A 14,118-nucleotide genomic window follows, 5' to 3' on the forward strand; every position below is an offset into this window, starting at 1 on the left:
CTCTTCTCTTCTCTTCTCTTCTCTTCTCTTCTCTTCTCTTCTCTTCTCTTCTCTTCTCTTCTCTTCTCTTCTCCTTTTTTTCTTCTCTTCCCAAACTTCCCAAACCTTCCCTTTCCAAACCTCCCCAAACCTTCCCAAACCTTCCTGATTTCAGAAACTTTCTGGTTTTAATATTTAATTTCCCTTTCTATTACTTTTGATAAAAGTTTACCTCCTTTATATTTTCCCAGGTTTATATATGTGCTTATTTCATCAGCATTATATTTTACTAATTTTATGGGGAATGCTCCCTGCATGCAATTTAATATAGAGATTTGGGATTCAATTATACTATGGGAAACTACATGTAGAAAAGGCTCCCTTTAAATGAAATGGGTGACAATTTCACACTGCAAGGGCATTTCCTTCTTCCAGTGGTCAAATGGAAAGTTTGTTCTCCGTAGGAAAGTGAGAGGGAAATAGCACAAATACATTATTTTTCTGATGTTTCCTATCAAATATCATCATTAGGCCTCTTTTAAGACTAGCAACCTCCCAGAGTGTTTCCAAGGGAGCAAGAGACTATGTAACGAAAGAACAGACTTCCTTGGGCATAGACATCCTGTTCCATACTAATAGTCCTGCAAAACACCTATCATTTGTGGACCAGTAGACAATATTATGGCTTCCTATCCCATCAAAAGAAGCTTGCCTTCCAACAGATTGCTCTATGATATGTAAAATTGCCTGGCATGATATACAGTGGTATTTGGCAAATAGTAAAGTATGGTATAAATACAGCATCTGACTTTCCTCTCTTCACAACAATGTAAATCAAGATGACCACCACTGGAATTCAGAAATGCATTGCTATAAAACTGGTTTAAGAGCACTGTCAGGCTCTCTTCTGTGATCCTTAGAAACAAACTGCCTAACGTAGCCACTGTAACTATTCCTCTTCACTAGCTGTGTAGAGAAGAGCCTGACCATGCTCCATAGTGAGGCAAATCACGTCACCCACTACTCTCTCGTAGTAGTGGCACCAACTGACATGTGGCAACACATTACAGGGTCGCACAGCTGAGTGGCTGCTGTCCCCAGTCATCTCGGCTGACAGATGCTGCCACCTCTGAGTAAGGACACTTGATCCGCTCATGAATCCTGAACCGCCATGGCTTTCAGCTCAGGACACTGAAGACTCATGTTATCATAGAACAAAAGGCTGAATTCTGCAGTGGTTCACGACTGGACTCACTGTGAGATCTGACAGCTCTGCCTTCCAGGATAGTCACCCCTTCCAAGAGGGTGAGGCAGACAGTTGTGACCAAAAGCAAGATTAGTCACTCAGGTTTCATTCATATCCACACAATTGTCAGAGCCCTGAAATATTATCTCTTCTGAAGATATTCATTCTTGTAGGGCTAGGTAGGGTACTTTTGACTTATCACCTACTTTTGTACTGAGACAGTCCAATACTTTCACTTAAAGTTTTGGCCTGCATGAGAATAAATACTTAGCTTTAATCATTATATTTACTTGCAAAGGTAAACATCATTTGCTCGCACTTCTAGTTGTGGTAGTGCTAATAGCATAATACAGTAATAGCATAATACAAAACTACTACTAAGACATGTATGCTAAATGTTTTTCATTTCACTGTCACACTTCACAGTTTAGTAGAAGATAGAATCTAAAATAGCTGCACAGTCATCCCTAATACTGAACAACGTGTACAGATGTGTATTCTATAAATATGTCTTATCTCTGCCAAAGGTGTTTTTTTCCCCTGATGATTTGTTAAAGAAGATAAAATTCATATTGCAGAATAGAGAATCCTAAGACTTTGTGCTACTTACTTCCCAGTTTGGCTGTCTTTTGGCTTATCTGAAAATTAAATGGTATCCAGACCTTGTGCCCCTTTTCACATTGATTAATGTAAAGTAAAAGTAATGGAAGAAAATCTCTGTGTCCGTGGTACTGGTGAATTGTTTTCCTTCTGTGGTAATAGAACCTAAAATAATTTTCTAGTGGTTGTGGTGTTTAACCAATATTATAGACCTGTCTTTATTGCATGCCTAGTAAGTAGAACTGGATAAAACTCTTTGGTCAATATGAAAAGCACTTCACACATCAGTTATGGACCATTCAATGCAATCATATAGAAGAGCATTTTCTGCCACTGATCAACAATAATTCCTGACATTTATAAGGCATCTTTAATCAGAGAGATAAAATTTCTCTGCAATGATAATAAATTCCCAGAGTACTCCCCTGACTTAGAGGAAAAAGTATTTGATTTACAAATGAGCAAAGTAAATCACAGAGGAGTAAAATAATTGTTAAAGGTCAGATAGTGAATTTTCTGGTAGAGGCCAGAAAAACATCTATCCTTACAGCCTTTTAGATTTGTGGAAAATAGGGGTAAACTTTGTTACGGTAGCAGATTGCTGGGTTTGTATCTGCCATTTGCTTACTCTACACTGATGTTAACTTGTCTGTAATGACAAAGCAAGACAGTGAAGAACCGTGTTTCCATATAATTGTATTACAGATTAGGAGAAGGCAGGGAATGCTTGAAGTGTGGAAAACTTTTTAAACTTCTGAACCACTGCTAGCTTTTGAATGAAAAGCTCTAGTGCAGAGACACCTTAGCACATTTCCATATTCTAGTTCTGCTGTTCCTTGGTGGTGAAAGGGACACTTGGTTCTGAAGTAGGATATAATAGGCTGCACATGAACTATATACACAGACAAGGCCTCAGTTTTATGGCAAAAATTTTGTGTACAGATATATCTGGGAACAGAACTGGTTTTGAAATGTGTAGACCTGTGAAGAACAGGCTATAAATACCTAGACAGATGTCAGAGTATGTGTTTACAATGCAGTTCAGAGCCATGGGATGAAGCATACGTTCTTCAGATTTGCAAGGAAAAGTGATCTGTGTAGTAAAAGTACTATAAAGGTTTTTGGTTATTTTATCACCCTTTTATTATAAATAGGAGTGATGAACTGTCGTGATTGATAGGATGTCTATTTCTGGGGTTTGCAGGGGGTTGAAAACCCTCTTCCTTATGCAAATCAAATTGCAAATTATATCTAAGCCCTAGTACGTTTAATAATATAGACAGTTAAAAAAAGATCCTCTCCTGTATACTCTGTGTCTTGTTCTGCTCTTTTAGCACTTCAGTCTTTATGGTTTCAAATATGTGCTTTGAGACCTGTTTCACACCCCCAGTTTCTAAATCCTATGTCATTCTTCTTCTTGGCAATTTTGAATTTAAATATACTGCAAAAAAAAAGATATTTATGGTTTAACATTTTAATAATGCTGCAGTCAGATTTTATTAGTGCTCCTCTGTTACATTTTGCATGAGATAGGAAAGAGTAATGAAGAGAATATCATTGCGGGGTTTTAGGCTTATGAGCTTAACGTATTATGATACAACAAAATGTATTATCTAAAGGTCCCTTTCTCACAAAGGCTAATGGGAGCACCATAGATATAGCAATACAAAGCAGCAGTCAAACCAGTGATAACATTCTGCAATTGCAAAACCATTTTTTATTAAAATGTAATTTATTAAAAAAAATAAATTGAAATAAAGAGCTTTAGGATTCCTAATCTTGGCTGTATGTGCATGACACAGCCTGTAAGAACAGAAATGACCAGTTAAACATAACCAAACCTATTTTATAATTTGTCCCCTGAATCTGCAGCAGACTCGGCCATCTGGACAGTGTTGTGTGTGTTGGGATGTAAGAAACCACCAGTTTGGGTAGCAGCGTGCCCCAGTTAGGTACAAATGATTGGAAGGAATCGCTTCCAGGCATCCTCAGGACTCTTGGGGGTTTCAAACATTCCTGCATCTGAGAGCAAAAACCTTATTAAAACCTTCTGGGTTTCTTGCCATGCTCTCTTTGCTACCTAGCAGGCATGAAGATAATTCCCAAAGAAGAATGGATAGACATTGCTTAGCCTGGAACCAAATCTACAGTAAGTGTACATGGGAGCTCTCCTTTCGCTTACATTCCAACTTGTAATTAACTTAATTAAGCTGTCTTCCCCAACATAAACTGTACTAAACATTGATTCCAGGAGTACTGAGACTGGTATCTCCAAATATATGGGGTATGTACATACATATATGCATATACCATATCTAGTATACACACACACACATACACAAACACATATATGTACACACACAGACATACATACACACACATATATGTACATACACATACATACACATATACACAGACACATACAAACACATACATACATATACACACATACATACAAACACATATACACAGACACATACAAACACATACATACATATACACACATACATACAAACACATACATACATATACACACATACATACACACACACACACATATGTACACACACACACATACATACACATATACACAGACACATACAAACACATACATACATATACACACATACATACATACACACGCACACTCTTACATAGATACACACAAACACGGGGATTTCTCTCCGCTATCTCGGGCCGTGAGGGGAAGGGTGCGGGTGCGCGTGTGCGCGGCGGGCGCGCGCACAGTACCCGGCATGCAGCGGGCGCGGGGCTGGCAGGAAGATGGCGGCGCCGCTGGAGGAGTACGAGAAGGAGGCGGGCTGCGTCCCCATCCTGCACCCGGAGGTGGGAGCGACCCGCCGGGCGGGCTTGAGGCGCGGGAGCGGGGCTCAGGGCGCGGCCGGGACGGCGCCCCCGCCGCGGGGGGCAGCGGGGCGAGGCGGGCGGGCGGGGTGCGCGCAGGGCGGGAGGTGCACCGCCGTCCCACGCCGCCGGCCTGGGTGTGCGCGGCGGCGGGCCGGGCTGGGCAGGGCAGGGCAGGGCAGGGCAGGGCAGGGCGGGGAGGCGGCCAGGCCGGGTAGCGGGTGCGGGTGTCAGGAAGCGGGGCAGGGTCCGCCGCGGGCCCTCCCGTGCGCCCTCCCCGGCGGTCCCGCCCGCCCCGGGCCGGGGGCGAGGCGGTGGCGGGGGCAGAGCCGCCCCGGGAGGTGCCGCGGTTCCGGCCCCGGAGCAGCAGCGCTCGGTGCCCGGCCCCCGGCCCGGCCCGGCCCGGCAGCCCGGGAGGCGGCGGTTCGGAGGTGGAGAAATAAATGTTTCCCCTTGGTTTTGGCTGGCACTGGCCCGCGGATCGCCCGCAGGTCGGGCCTGGCCCTATCCAGTCCATCTCGTGTGCCGTGGCTTTATTTTGAGAGCAAACGGTCTGTCTTGGCCAATGTGTGGGCCTCGCTGTGCGAGAATGGTTACAGGTAACATGTAGAGGTCGTTTCGTGACATTTTTTTTTACCCTTCTGTTATGCCGCCCACCTTTGACAGCAGCATGCGTGCATTCTTGAGCAATAGTATGATTGTTTTGAAATGTATTTTAAATAGTTTAGAAAAGCTTTTACGTGTGGACTTGTCATCTGATACATTAGGGACTGAAAGAATTGATTTTTCAGCCTACAAAACAGATAAGTGCATATGCCAGGCTCCAGTTTTTGCTAAGCAGATGGTACTTTTTTCCTTAAACAGCATCCTAAAAGACGCTTTTAGTTTATTTGGTGACTGAAGAGGCTCTATGGGCCTCTATGTGCGGTTGTGTATCCTACCCACTCTAACTCTCTAAATTGTGCTCGTGACTTTAAAATAGACCCATCTGTTAAATAGCAAAACAATAAGCCCCAAATAAGTGTCTTGATTTTTTTTTTTGGGGGGGGGGATTTATTTTAAGTGATGCGTGTAGACTCTTGCTACATGTTTCTTCAGACTAACTGGAGAAATACCCTTGTTAGCAGTGTCTGATGTTTTTCAGAAGTGACACAAGTTTTCAGTAAGGATCCAGACTGTGCGATGTTGATGTTCTTTGAAAGAAACTGTTCTTAACTTGCAGAAACTTTAGATGGCCAGTTTAAAACTATAAAATGGAATAAAAAGCATCTACAGACTGTCAGAAAACCATTGTGTTTTAAAGATTGAAGAATAGTATTTGTTAAATTAACTTTGAGTACTTTAAGTTGGTGATTTTAACTAGTTAATGTGGTAGAATTTTATAATGTTCCTTTGATGAATAAAGTTGAATGTGTGTACAAAAGATGGGGAAGGAAGTTAATATATATTGTGTGCTGTAACATCAACCTGAGTCTTTTAATATGCAATAAATATCGCTTGTCTAACTAGTTTGGAGGGAATTTTATTTGATTTTTCTAGGAATGCTGAGTCTCTGGATAGGCCTTATTCACAGGGTAGTGTTTACATGGATTTCAGTGGGCGTTTCCTTATTCCTTAAAATCTGTTTGTGCAGATAAGCTTTAAAAGAGAAGGATGTTTTTCATGGTGGTGGTGAGACAGACTGGGTTTTAACAGACACTCCAGAAATGCTCTTTTAAAAACTTAAGGATTCTGTGCCATAGCAGAGTATTATTGTCACAGATCTGCCTGCTGAACAATGAAGTGCATCTGTGTTCAGTCACTTTTGAAGGTCAGGGGCCTTGATACCTGGTGATTTCCATTTTTTAAGAAAATATCACTATGTCTTTATGCAAGTAGTGATATTGGAGCATATAATCAGTTCCAACATTTTTATACATTTAAAACTGATTTTTACAGGGCTGTAAAATTTCCACCAGTTTTTTCTTATGTTTCATGCTACTGTTGTCTGTGTTGTGTATCTTTTCCAGGTATTTTTTCTGTGCCTTTTTCTTTTATGAGACTTGCTTCTTACTGTCTTGTGTTGACTTACTGTGCTGAGTAATTTAGATTACTTTCAAAATTTTTGAGTGTAGGTCCCACTCTTTTCTTCCAGTTGTAAGATTGTTGCAAGATTACTAGTGGAACAACAAAGCTTATGAAGATAATTTTAGTGGTGAAGTATAACAAATAAAATCAATTACTCATGTAATATTTGTGGAATGATCTTATAGTATGTGATAAATGCATGGAGAACTGCTGGTTAGCTGATACATCTGGTTGTTAGAAAGGATTATCCCTGGATGTCATTGTTGCTAGAAGTCTTGGAGGAAGTAGTCTACTAGACTCAGATTTTTTCATTAGTATTTGGCAGTTATGTCAAAATTGCCATTAATAAAATTTGCAGATGAACAAGACAGGTAGGTGCTAAGCAGGGAGGACAGAACTGTACAAAACCATCTAGAATTCATGTGAAGCTATGCCAGTAAAGCAAGGTCCACCTTAGTGCAGCTGTATTCAAAATAATGCATTGAAGATAGCGAACATAGGCATGGGATTCTGTCACAAAATTTATTGACTGGTGGGATGCAAATATGAACCATCAGTTCAGCAGAAGTTCCCAGTATAATGCTTTGATTAAAAATATGTAGGAACAAGGAGATGACTTTTGGCTGTGTGGTAATGCTAATGATGAAGTTTTGTCTTTAAAAGTCGTTGTTAAATGATGAAGAGTGTGGGAAAGGGTTAAAAATAATAATACCTTATGGTGAAAGGCTTGCAAAAACCCTGTTCACATTGTTTGAAATAGTGAGAAGCATCTTATTTCCCCCCATCTGAATATTTTTCTACTGAGATCCAGTGCTTTATTCAGTTTATACTTAACAAGATCCAATGACTAGAAAGTGAAGTTGAATGGGATCAAATTGAAAGCCACAAGTGGTAAATGCTGAAGGTGAGTAATCATTGTAACAAAGAAAGGAGGGCAGTGATAGATTATCCAGCTCTTGATGTTTTCATCAAGGGCTGGATCATGTTTCTTGAGTTTGGATGTCTTTCTAGGGACCAAATGCAAGTTTTTGAATTCCACAAATGGATAACCGAGCCGTGTTTCAAATATGTCAATATAGAGGAGTGTAGATTGTGTTGGAGTGACTCTAATTCTGTGATCGATGTACCACCTTTTTCATATGAAATTTCATACATGAATTCTTCTGCAGGTTTGTTAAGTGCATGGATGACCAAAGGGAGCCCTGTGGATGTTGGTCTCAGTGCGGACCTGGCATTGGCTGCCCTGCAGTGTGATATGGTAGCCCCATTATGAGACATGCAGAGCGCCCTAGGATGGCACAGTAACACTGGACTAAGTAGTCCCTGTTGGTTTGTTTCCTTCTCCCGGTGTTCATGTTTCTGGTGACAGAATGGCAAGTCTGCTTCCTTTTATGCAGTGTAGCCTTAGTAGGGGAATTCTACTCATGCTGTTTGTGCTTGTTATCCTTTGACTAAACTATTTTAATAGGCCAGTGGGCCTTCTGACTTTAAATTACTTGGGCCTTCTAAATAAGAATGACTTCCTGACTGTGCTGTGGTAGGTGATGAAAGACTTGGATGTTTTATTCTGAAGTCCAAAGGGTGGGAAAGGGGGAAATCTTTAGGAAATAGATTTTGTTTATATTACTTCTTTGTGTTTGGAAGATATTTTCTATATGTGTGGCCAAATATGGGCTGAACTGTCAGAGGTATTTCAGCTGTTGAGGGCTGCGTCCCTTCCTACATGGTGAGAAACTGTTACTGGGGAGGAAGATCTGTTTTGTCACTGCAATGTAATGCGTCCACCAGTGTCAAGTGGTGTGGGATATATTTAAGAAAGATTGAACTTATTGGTTATGACAGATCTCTTTTGCCATTAGAAAAGTTTTGGCTGAGAACAGTCTTTCTACAAAGTTGGAAGAAAATTTTAAGAGTTATGGGCTCTGTCTGACAGGGATTTTTCCAGATGGAAGCCTTCATTTTTATCTTTGTTTCTCTCCCTGTGGTTCAATTTGTAACTACCTAGGAAGCATGATATCTTCTTGTATTCCTTGTTGGCGGTTTGAAGAAAACAGATAAACCTATTGTAGATAGCTTTGACTCTAATTTCTTCTGTTTAAAATGTCAGTGAAAGGCCTGACTTTACAGTCCAACTCTATTCCCTATGGAGTTCCACAGATATTGTTGGAGGTGTACTGGAGTGCAAATTATTCTTAATTGTCATGTACAGGTACAGGAGTTGCTCTGTCGTTTAGTCAGGATCACTCCAGGGATTAGTCTTAACATTTGTGAGCTCATTCAAAGATCAGGTATCATTTGTTATATTATTTAAAAAGGAGAATGGAACTGTGAAGTCTCAGACAAATTAGCATGCTTAATATTGAAGGTTGAGCCTTACTTTGTGTATCATGGGTAGCTTTAGAGATTGAGGCCAGAGAGGACTGTAGATCTAATCCAACCTTATATTGCAGGCACTGAGGGGTTTTTTTAATCTTTTTTGCCAGAATACTACTTAAAAGTAAAAAAGAAAATAAACAAAATCCTACAGTAATAGATCATATTGTATAGCTGGGAAAGTCCTCATAATTTAATTAGACTGTTTAAGACTTAAACCTGTTTCTAGTCTGAATTTCATTTGTTTCTTTTCATTACATCTTGAGAGATAGCTATCCAAATATATGTCTGTATTTATTTAATATGCTGATGATTATCAGATCCCTACGCTGCTGTTACAGTCTACAGTCCTGATGACCCTTTTGAGTCTCTCGTATTCTTTCAGTGTTTTCATGGCTTTGCTCTCTGTGTAGTAGCTGTTGCAGGACTGAGCTTGAGAACAGAGCACTGTTGTAGCAGTCACACAGTTGCCGTAGTAAAGCACCCTCTGGATACCCCATCCTTAGAAGTGTTTCAAGGCCAGGCTGGATGGAGCTTTGACCAGCCTGGTGCTCCTGCCCATGGCAGGGAGGTTGGAACTTTAAGGTCCCTTCCAACCCACACCATTCTCTGATTGCTCATACATATATTTATACTGGTCTTGTTGGGAACTGCATCACACTGGAAACTTGTGCCCGGATAATGACCCACCTCCAAGTCTTTTCCATCCTTTCGAGATAATTTCTAGGATTGGCCTTCATTTTTAGATAGGACTTTGCTCTTGCTTATTTTTAAAAAACCTTAGTCTGGCCTGTCCCAACCCTCCCCAAGTTGTATCAGAATAGCGATACACAACATTGTATCAGAAACACAGTCTTACTGCTTTCCCTTGCTCTCCCCCGCCTTTCCCCACCCTCGCAGTAGAATTTATGTCTGTCTGCTGTTTACTTCTGGGTTGCAGACAATGATGAAATATGGTGGGGTTAAGGTACAAGCTCTGAAGAATGCTTAGTGTCCTCTCAGTAGTGTTTTCATATTAACACTTCTCTGAGGTTTTAAAAATGGGAGCTACTGAAAAGACCAAGAGGATATTTTTGAACGGCATGATCCATAACTAGGACAGTATGTATAACAGTCACAAAACAAACTATAAGCATAAAACTTGTTCACCTCTAGTTTTAGTACATGTGACACACACCAATTAACTTTCTTTATATTCTAATTTCTTAATTAAAATATCAGACAATACTAAATCAAACACTTTGGACATTAACTGTGCTTGACCATTACTACTACTTTATCAACTGAAAGTGCCAGATTTAATTTCCTGTGAAGCCACAGTATTAGTCTTTGCTAGTCTACTACATTACTAGTATTTGCTTTTTTGTCAGTTCTGTATCAAGAACTAGAAAAGCCAGCAACAGCTTAAAATGCTAATCGTACATAATTCATGTTGTCTTCTATCCAGATGACTTGAGTTTCTTTTGGCATAATGAAAAGCCATTCATTCACATGTTCGGTTCATTCAAATATTCACATCTTTTGGACTATACGGTTGACCTAAGCAACCTATATTTTAAAGAAGTGTAATATTTGTTGTTCTGTTAGAAAGCATTTTGTTATGGCAGCAAGATATGATTTAAATTTTTTGTCTAGACTGTTTTTGTTCTGCACTTACTGAACATTTCCAAATTTGTGGGGGTGTTTTTATTACAGTTCTATCATTCTTACTTTGTAATCTTCACAACTTTTGTTAATTTCTTTTGTTGCTAGGATGATGCTTGCCCTTCTAGGGATAGGGATGTATTGTATTCTTTTGCCAGCATTTCAGGTTTTGGTATTTTTCTAATTTGTCATGGTCATTGTCATGCTTCTCTTGCTGTTTTTATAAGTTGTTTTTTTTTTACAGTTGTTTTCACTTCCCTTGTAAACTGTGCAGTTTTTCACCACTGGGCTTTTCCTCAGTGATAAAATTGTGGGTTCTTGGGCATCTAGTAAAACACTTAAAATAGATTTCAACTATTTACAGGGGGTTTTTTACATATTCTGTTTTGATTTGGGCAGTAATTGATTTTTAACTTTCTGAGACACACCCTCTTAAAACATCAGTGATAAATGTCTGATTTGACCCAAATTTGTGTTGATTCAGTTTGCCTTGTTAAGCCTTGTTAAGCACAGGCTTTATTTCTTTTAGATTTCACAGAAGATTAGTCTTTCAGCAGCATTTGTTTCACTGTGTTTGCCTGTTTGCTCAGAAAAGTAATGAGACTTTATAAATGTGGAAGAGAGTTTAGGGAATTAAGAAGGAAAATGTTTGTTTGCTGTTTGCTTGAAAACTGAACAATATTGCCATTGGTACTGACATGTTTAGGTAGGAACAACCTCAGTAATTGATATTTCAGCATGCACACTGTTCTCTATGAGTTTTCAAAGTATAACAAAGATTTGATTTTCATGGTATCCTTGTAGTTGAGAGAAAACTGGGCTCCATTACAAATAAGACTGCAGAGCAAAGGAGAAAGCTTTTTCTGAATCAGAGGGAGTGTGGCTGAATTGAAACCTTGGGTCTGTCATGCCCAGTATGTGGTGTAACATTGAACAACAATTTGTCTTGTGCAATTTTGAAATCTAGTGATTTCTTCCTACAGTTTTAGGATGCCCTGAGGTCTGTAGAAGGGTTTTCTTAATTGTAGCTGTAAGGGGGGAGGCACTAAAAATGAGAGTAGTGGGAATACTGTAGTCAGAGATTGGAAAGCTGCTCAAGATCAGGGGAAGATGACTAAGAAGGAGGAAGCACAGTAGCAAGAGAGAGGACATCACAGTGTGCTTTGAAAACACTTGTATTTGCTGGCTCTGAGGGATGTGATTTTTATGATTGGCTTTAAGCCCTGGTGGAACCCAGACACAGCCCTAGCCCCTTCCTGCAATTGTGTGGCCGGTAGGTGAATTGGGGAGGTACTTGCTTCCTGAGTCTGTGACCTGATCTAACTGGAACCATTACTGTGCTGTTGTGAGAACTAGTAAGAGTTAATGGAGGAGGTACAGCTGGGCCCATGAGTGTGACCACCTGGCTAATGGCAGGTCAGTTTTAGCTTGTCTTAAGCTGATTGTGAAACCTACCTTTAAATGCTTCCAGCTGCACTCATCTGCCAGTGATGCTTATCTGGACCTAGGATGAGCCAGTTCAGGGAAGTAAATCAATAGAAAATGCATCCAGTAAAAAAACCCTGTGAATAACTTTTTGCCAGTTCACTAAAACTACTCGTGGTAGAATCAAGTGCACTACAGTACTAACAGAAGGTAGATGGTGAGCTGGCAGGACTGGTTTAGAAGGCAAGGAGTTGGATAGGAGTGTTCTTAATTGTCAGACCATGAATTTATACTATGCCGTCTCATTTGCTGCAGAAGATTGACTATTAGCATGTCTAGAAGCACCTTTCATGCACTTCCTAGTTGAAGTGGGTAAACCAGCCAGTGTTTATTGTAAGTGGTAATGGGAGTTTGCTTTGCTGGCTGTTGATTTGAAGCTCCATTTGCTGCTTCAAGGTTGTGGTGGGGAATGTTGAATTGAAATTTTTTATAAAGATTATGCACAACTTACAGTAACTTTTTTCTGTATCTACCAAGGACAAAAGAGCATCCACAGCTAGGCTGACTGCTCATTCTATCATGTGCACTTGCCAGTGCTCAAATTCTTGATTTAATCTTTCTACTGTTGTGATGCTAGTAGGTTTGAAAATTGAATGAAAAGTCTTGATTTTTGAAAAAGAATATTCAGAATATCCTTTTTTGTGAATTTTAAAAAGAGGACTGGTTTTTCTAGCTGAGTGCATTTTTTAAGTTTAGCACTTTTCAAGAGTGAAATATGAAATTAGTTTTACATTAATCTCATGACTGACTACTAGTGCTAAGTCTCTCAGAGATTTTTTTTTTTTGTGTTGAGTGATCTGCAAACTTTCAGTTGGAAAAAGTTTCATTTCTGCTGAAATCCTGATAACACAATGCAACATTCCTTTAAAAGAAAGCCAAAAACATCTATGTGTTAACGTAAGTTGCTGACTGAATGAAAGCTTTAAAGTGAGCTTTAAACCATAGTATTTAAAACTTTTAATTTTTTTAACCTTTACAAATGGTAGTAAACGCAGCTATTTTAAATAACACTTGCTGGTGATGCTATGTGTGCAAATACAAGGCTTTCCAAAAAGTCTATTTGTGAAGCTGTGGCTTCCTGAAGTACAACACTGTTCAGTTTAGGAGCATCTGTAAGGAAATTACTAGAAAGTGGTTGTTTGTGGATAGTTGTTTTGAAGAAACAAAACTTACTCATTACCAGCTGTGCTTTAAATCACATGAGCTCTGACCTCTGCATAGAGTGGTTGGATTAAGGGCTCTGGTTGAGCATCTCTAACTCGTTATGTAAAAAATTAAATCTATGTTGGAGAGTAGGATTATGCTCTCTGTGTGATGGCTGAGTTGCTTGTGGGTGGAACACTGTGTCAGCAAAAGGAACCACTTTATGGTGTTTGAAATGGGGCTTTTATTAATCTATTTTGCTGCTTTTTAAAGAAGGCATTGTCAATTTCAACTGTAGCTTGCTTTGAAAAAAAAAATCTGAGTATTAGGTGCAGGTTTTTCCCATTGTTTATGTATTCTATAATTAGCTTTGCCAGGGATGTTCATAAATGCATCTTTTAGCATGTCAAGAAACCATGCAGGTAGATCAAAAGTTTGGGAGGTAAACCAAACAGACTTTGCAGCAAAATGGCAAACGTAATGGAAAGCAGTGACAGAATTACCCTTGAGTGGAAGTTTATTTTGTTATGTCATACTCATTTTGTGTAATTTAATGCTGTGATGGGGGCAGGGAGAATCCTAGCAGAAATTGTATGGGTCAAAGTAAGGCAAGTCTGATGGTATATATTTGCAAGTCAAACACTGAACTTTAAAAAAAAAAAAGGCATAATTTGAGCAGTTAGAAAGAAAAAGCAGAATTGCACACATTTTTTCCT

The 14,118-nt window shown here is 39.7% G+C and overlaps 1 protein-coding gene across 2 annotated transcripts in view; it reads left to right on the forward strand.

Moving 5' to 3' along the window:
- The first annotated feature begins 4,572 nt into the window (after positions 1-4,572).
- The window catches only part of ZDHHC17 (zinc finger DHHC-type containing 17), a 69,770-nt gene continuing 60,224 nt past the window's right edge, over positions 4,573-14,118 (forward strand). For both annotated transcript variants that reach the window (XR_001873058.1, XM_017804398.1), the window contains exon 1: positions 4,573-4,672. Coding sequence is in view for 1 of the 2 variants with exons in the window: in XM_017804398.1 (XP_017659887.1) it covers positions 4,610-4,672 (63 nt within the window). In the remaining variant the exon portion in view is untranslated. The remainder of the gene's footprint in view (positions 4,673-14,118) is intronic.

The sequence above is a fragment of the Lepidothrix coronata genome, unplaced genomic scaffold (genome assembly GCF_001604755.1).
Source record: "Lepidothrix coronata isolate B3197 unplaced genomic scaffold, Lepidothrix_coronata-1.0 Scaffold9, whole genome shotgun sequence".
NCBI classification, from domain to species: Eukaryota; Metazoa; Chordata; class Aves; order Passeriformes; family Pipridae; genus Lepidothrix; species Lepidothrix coronata.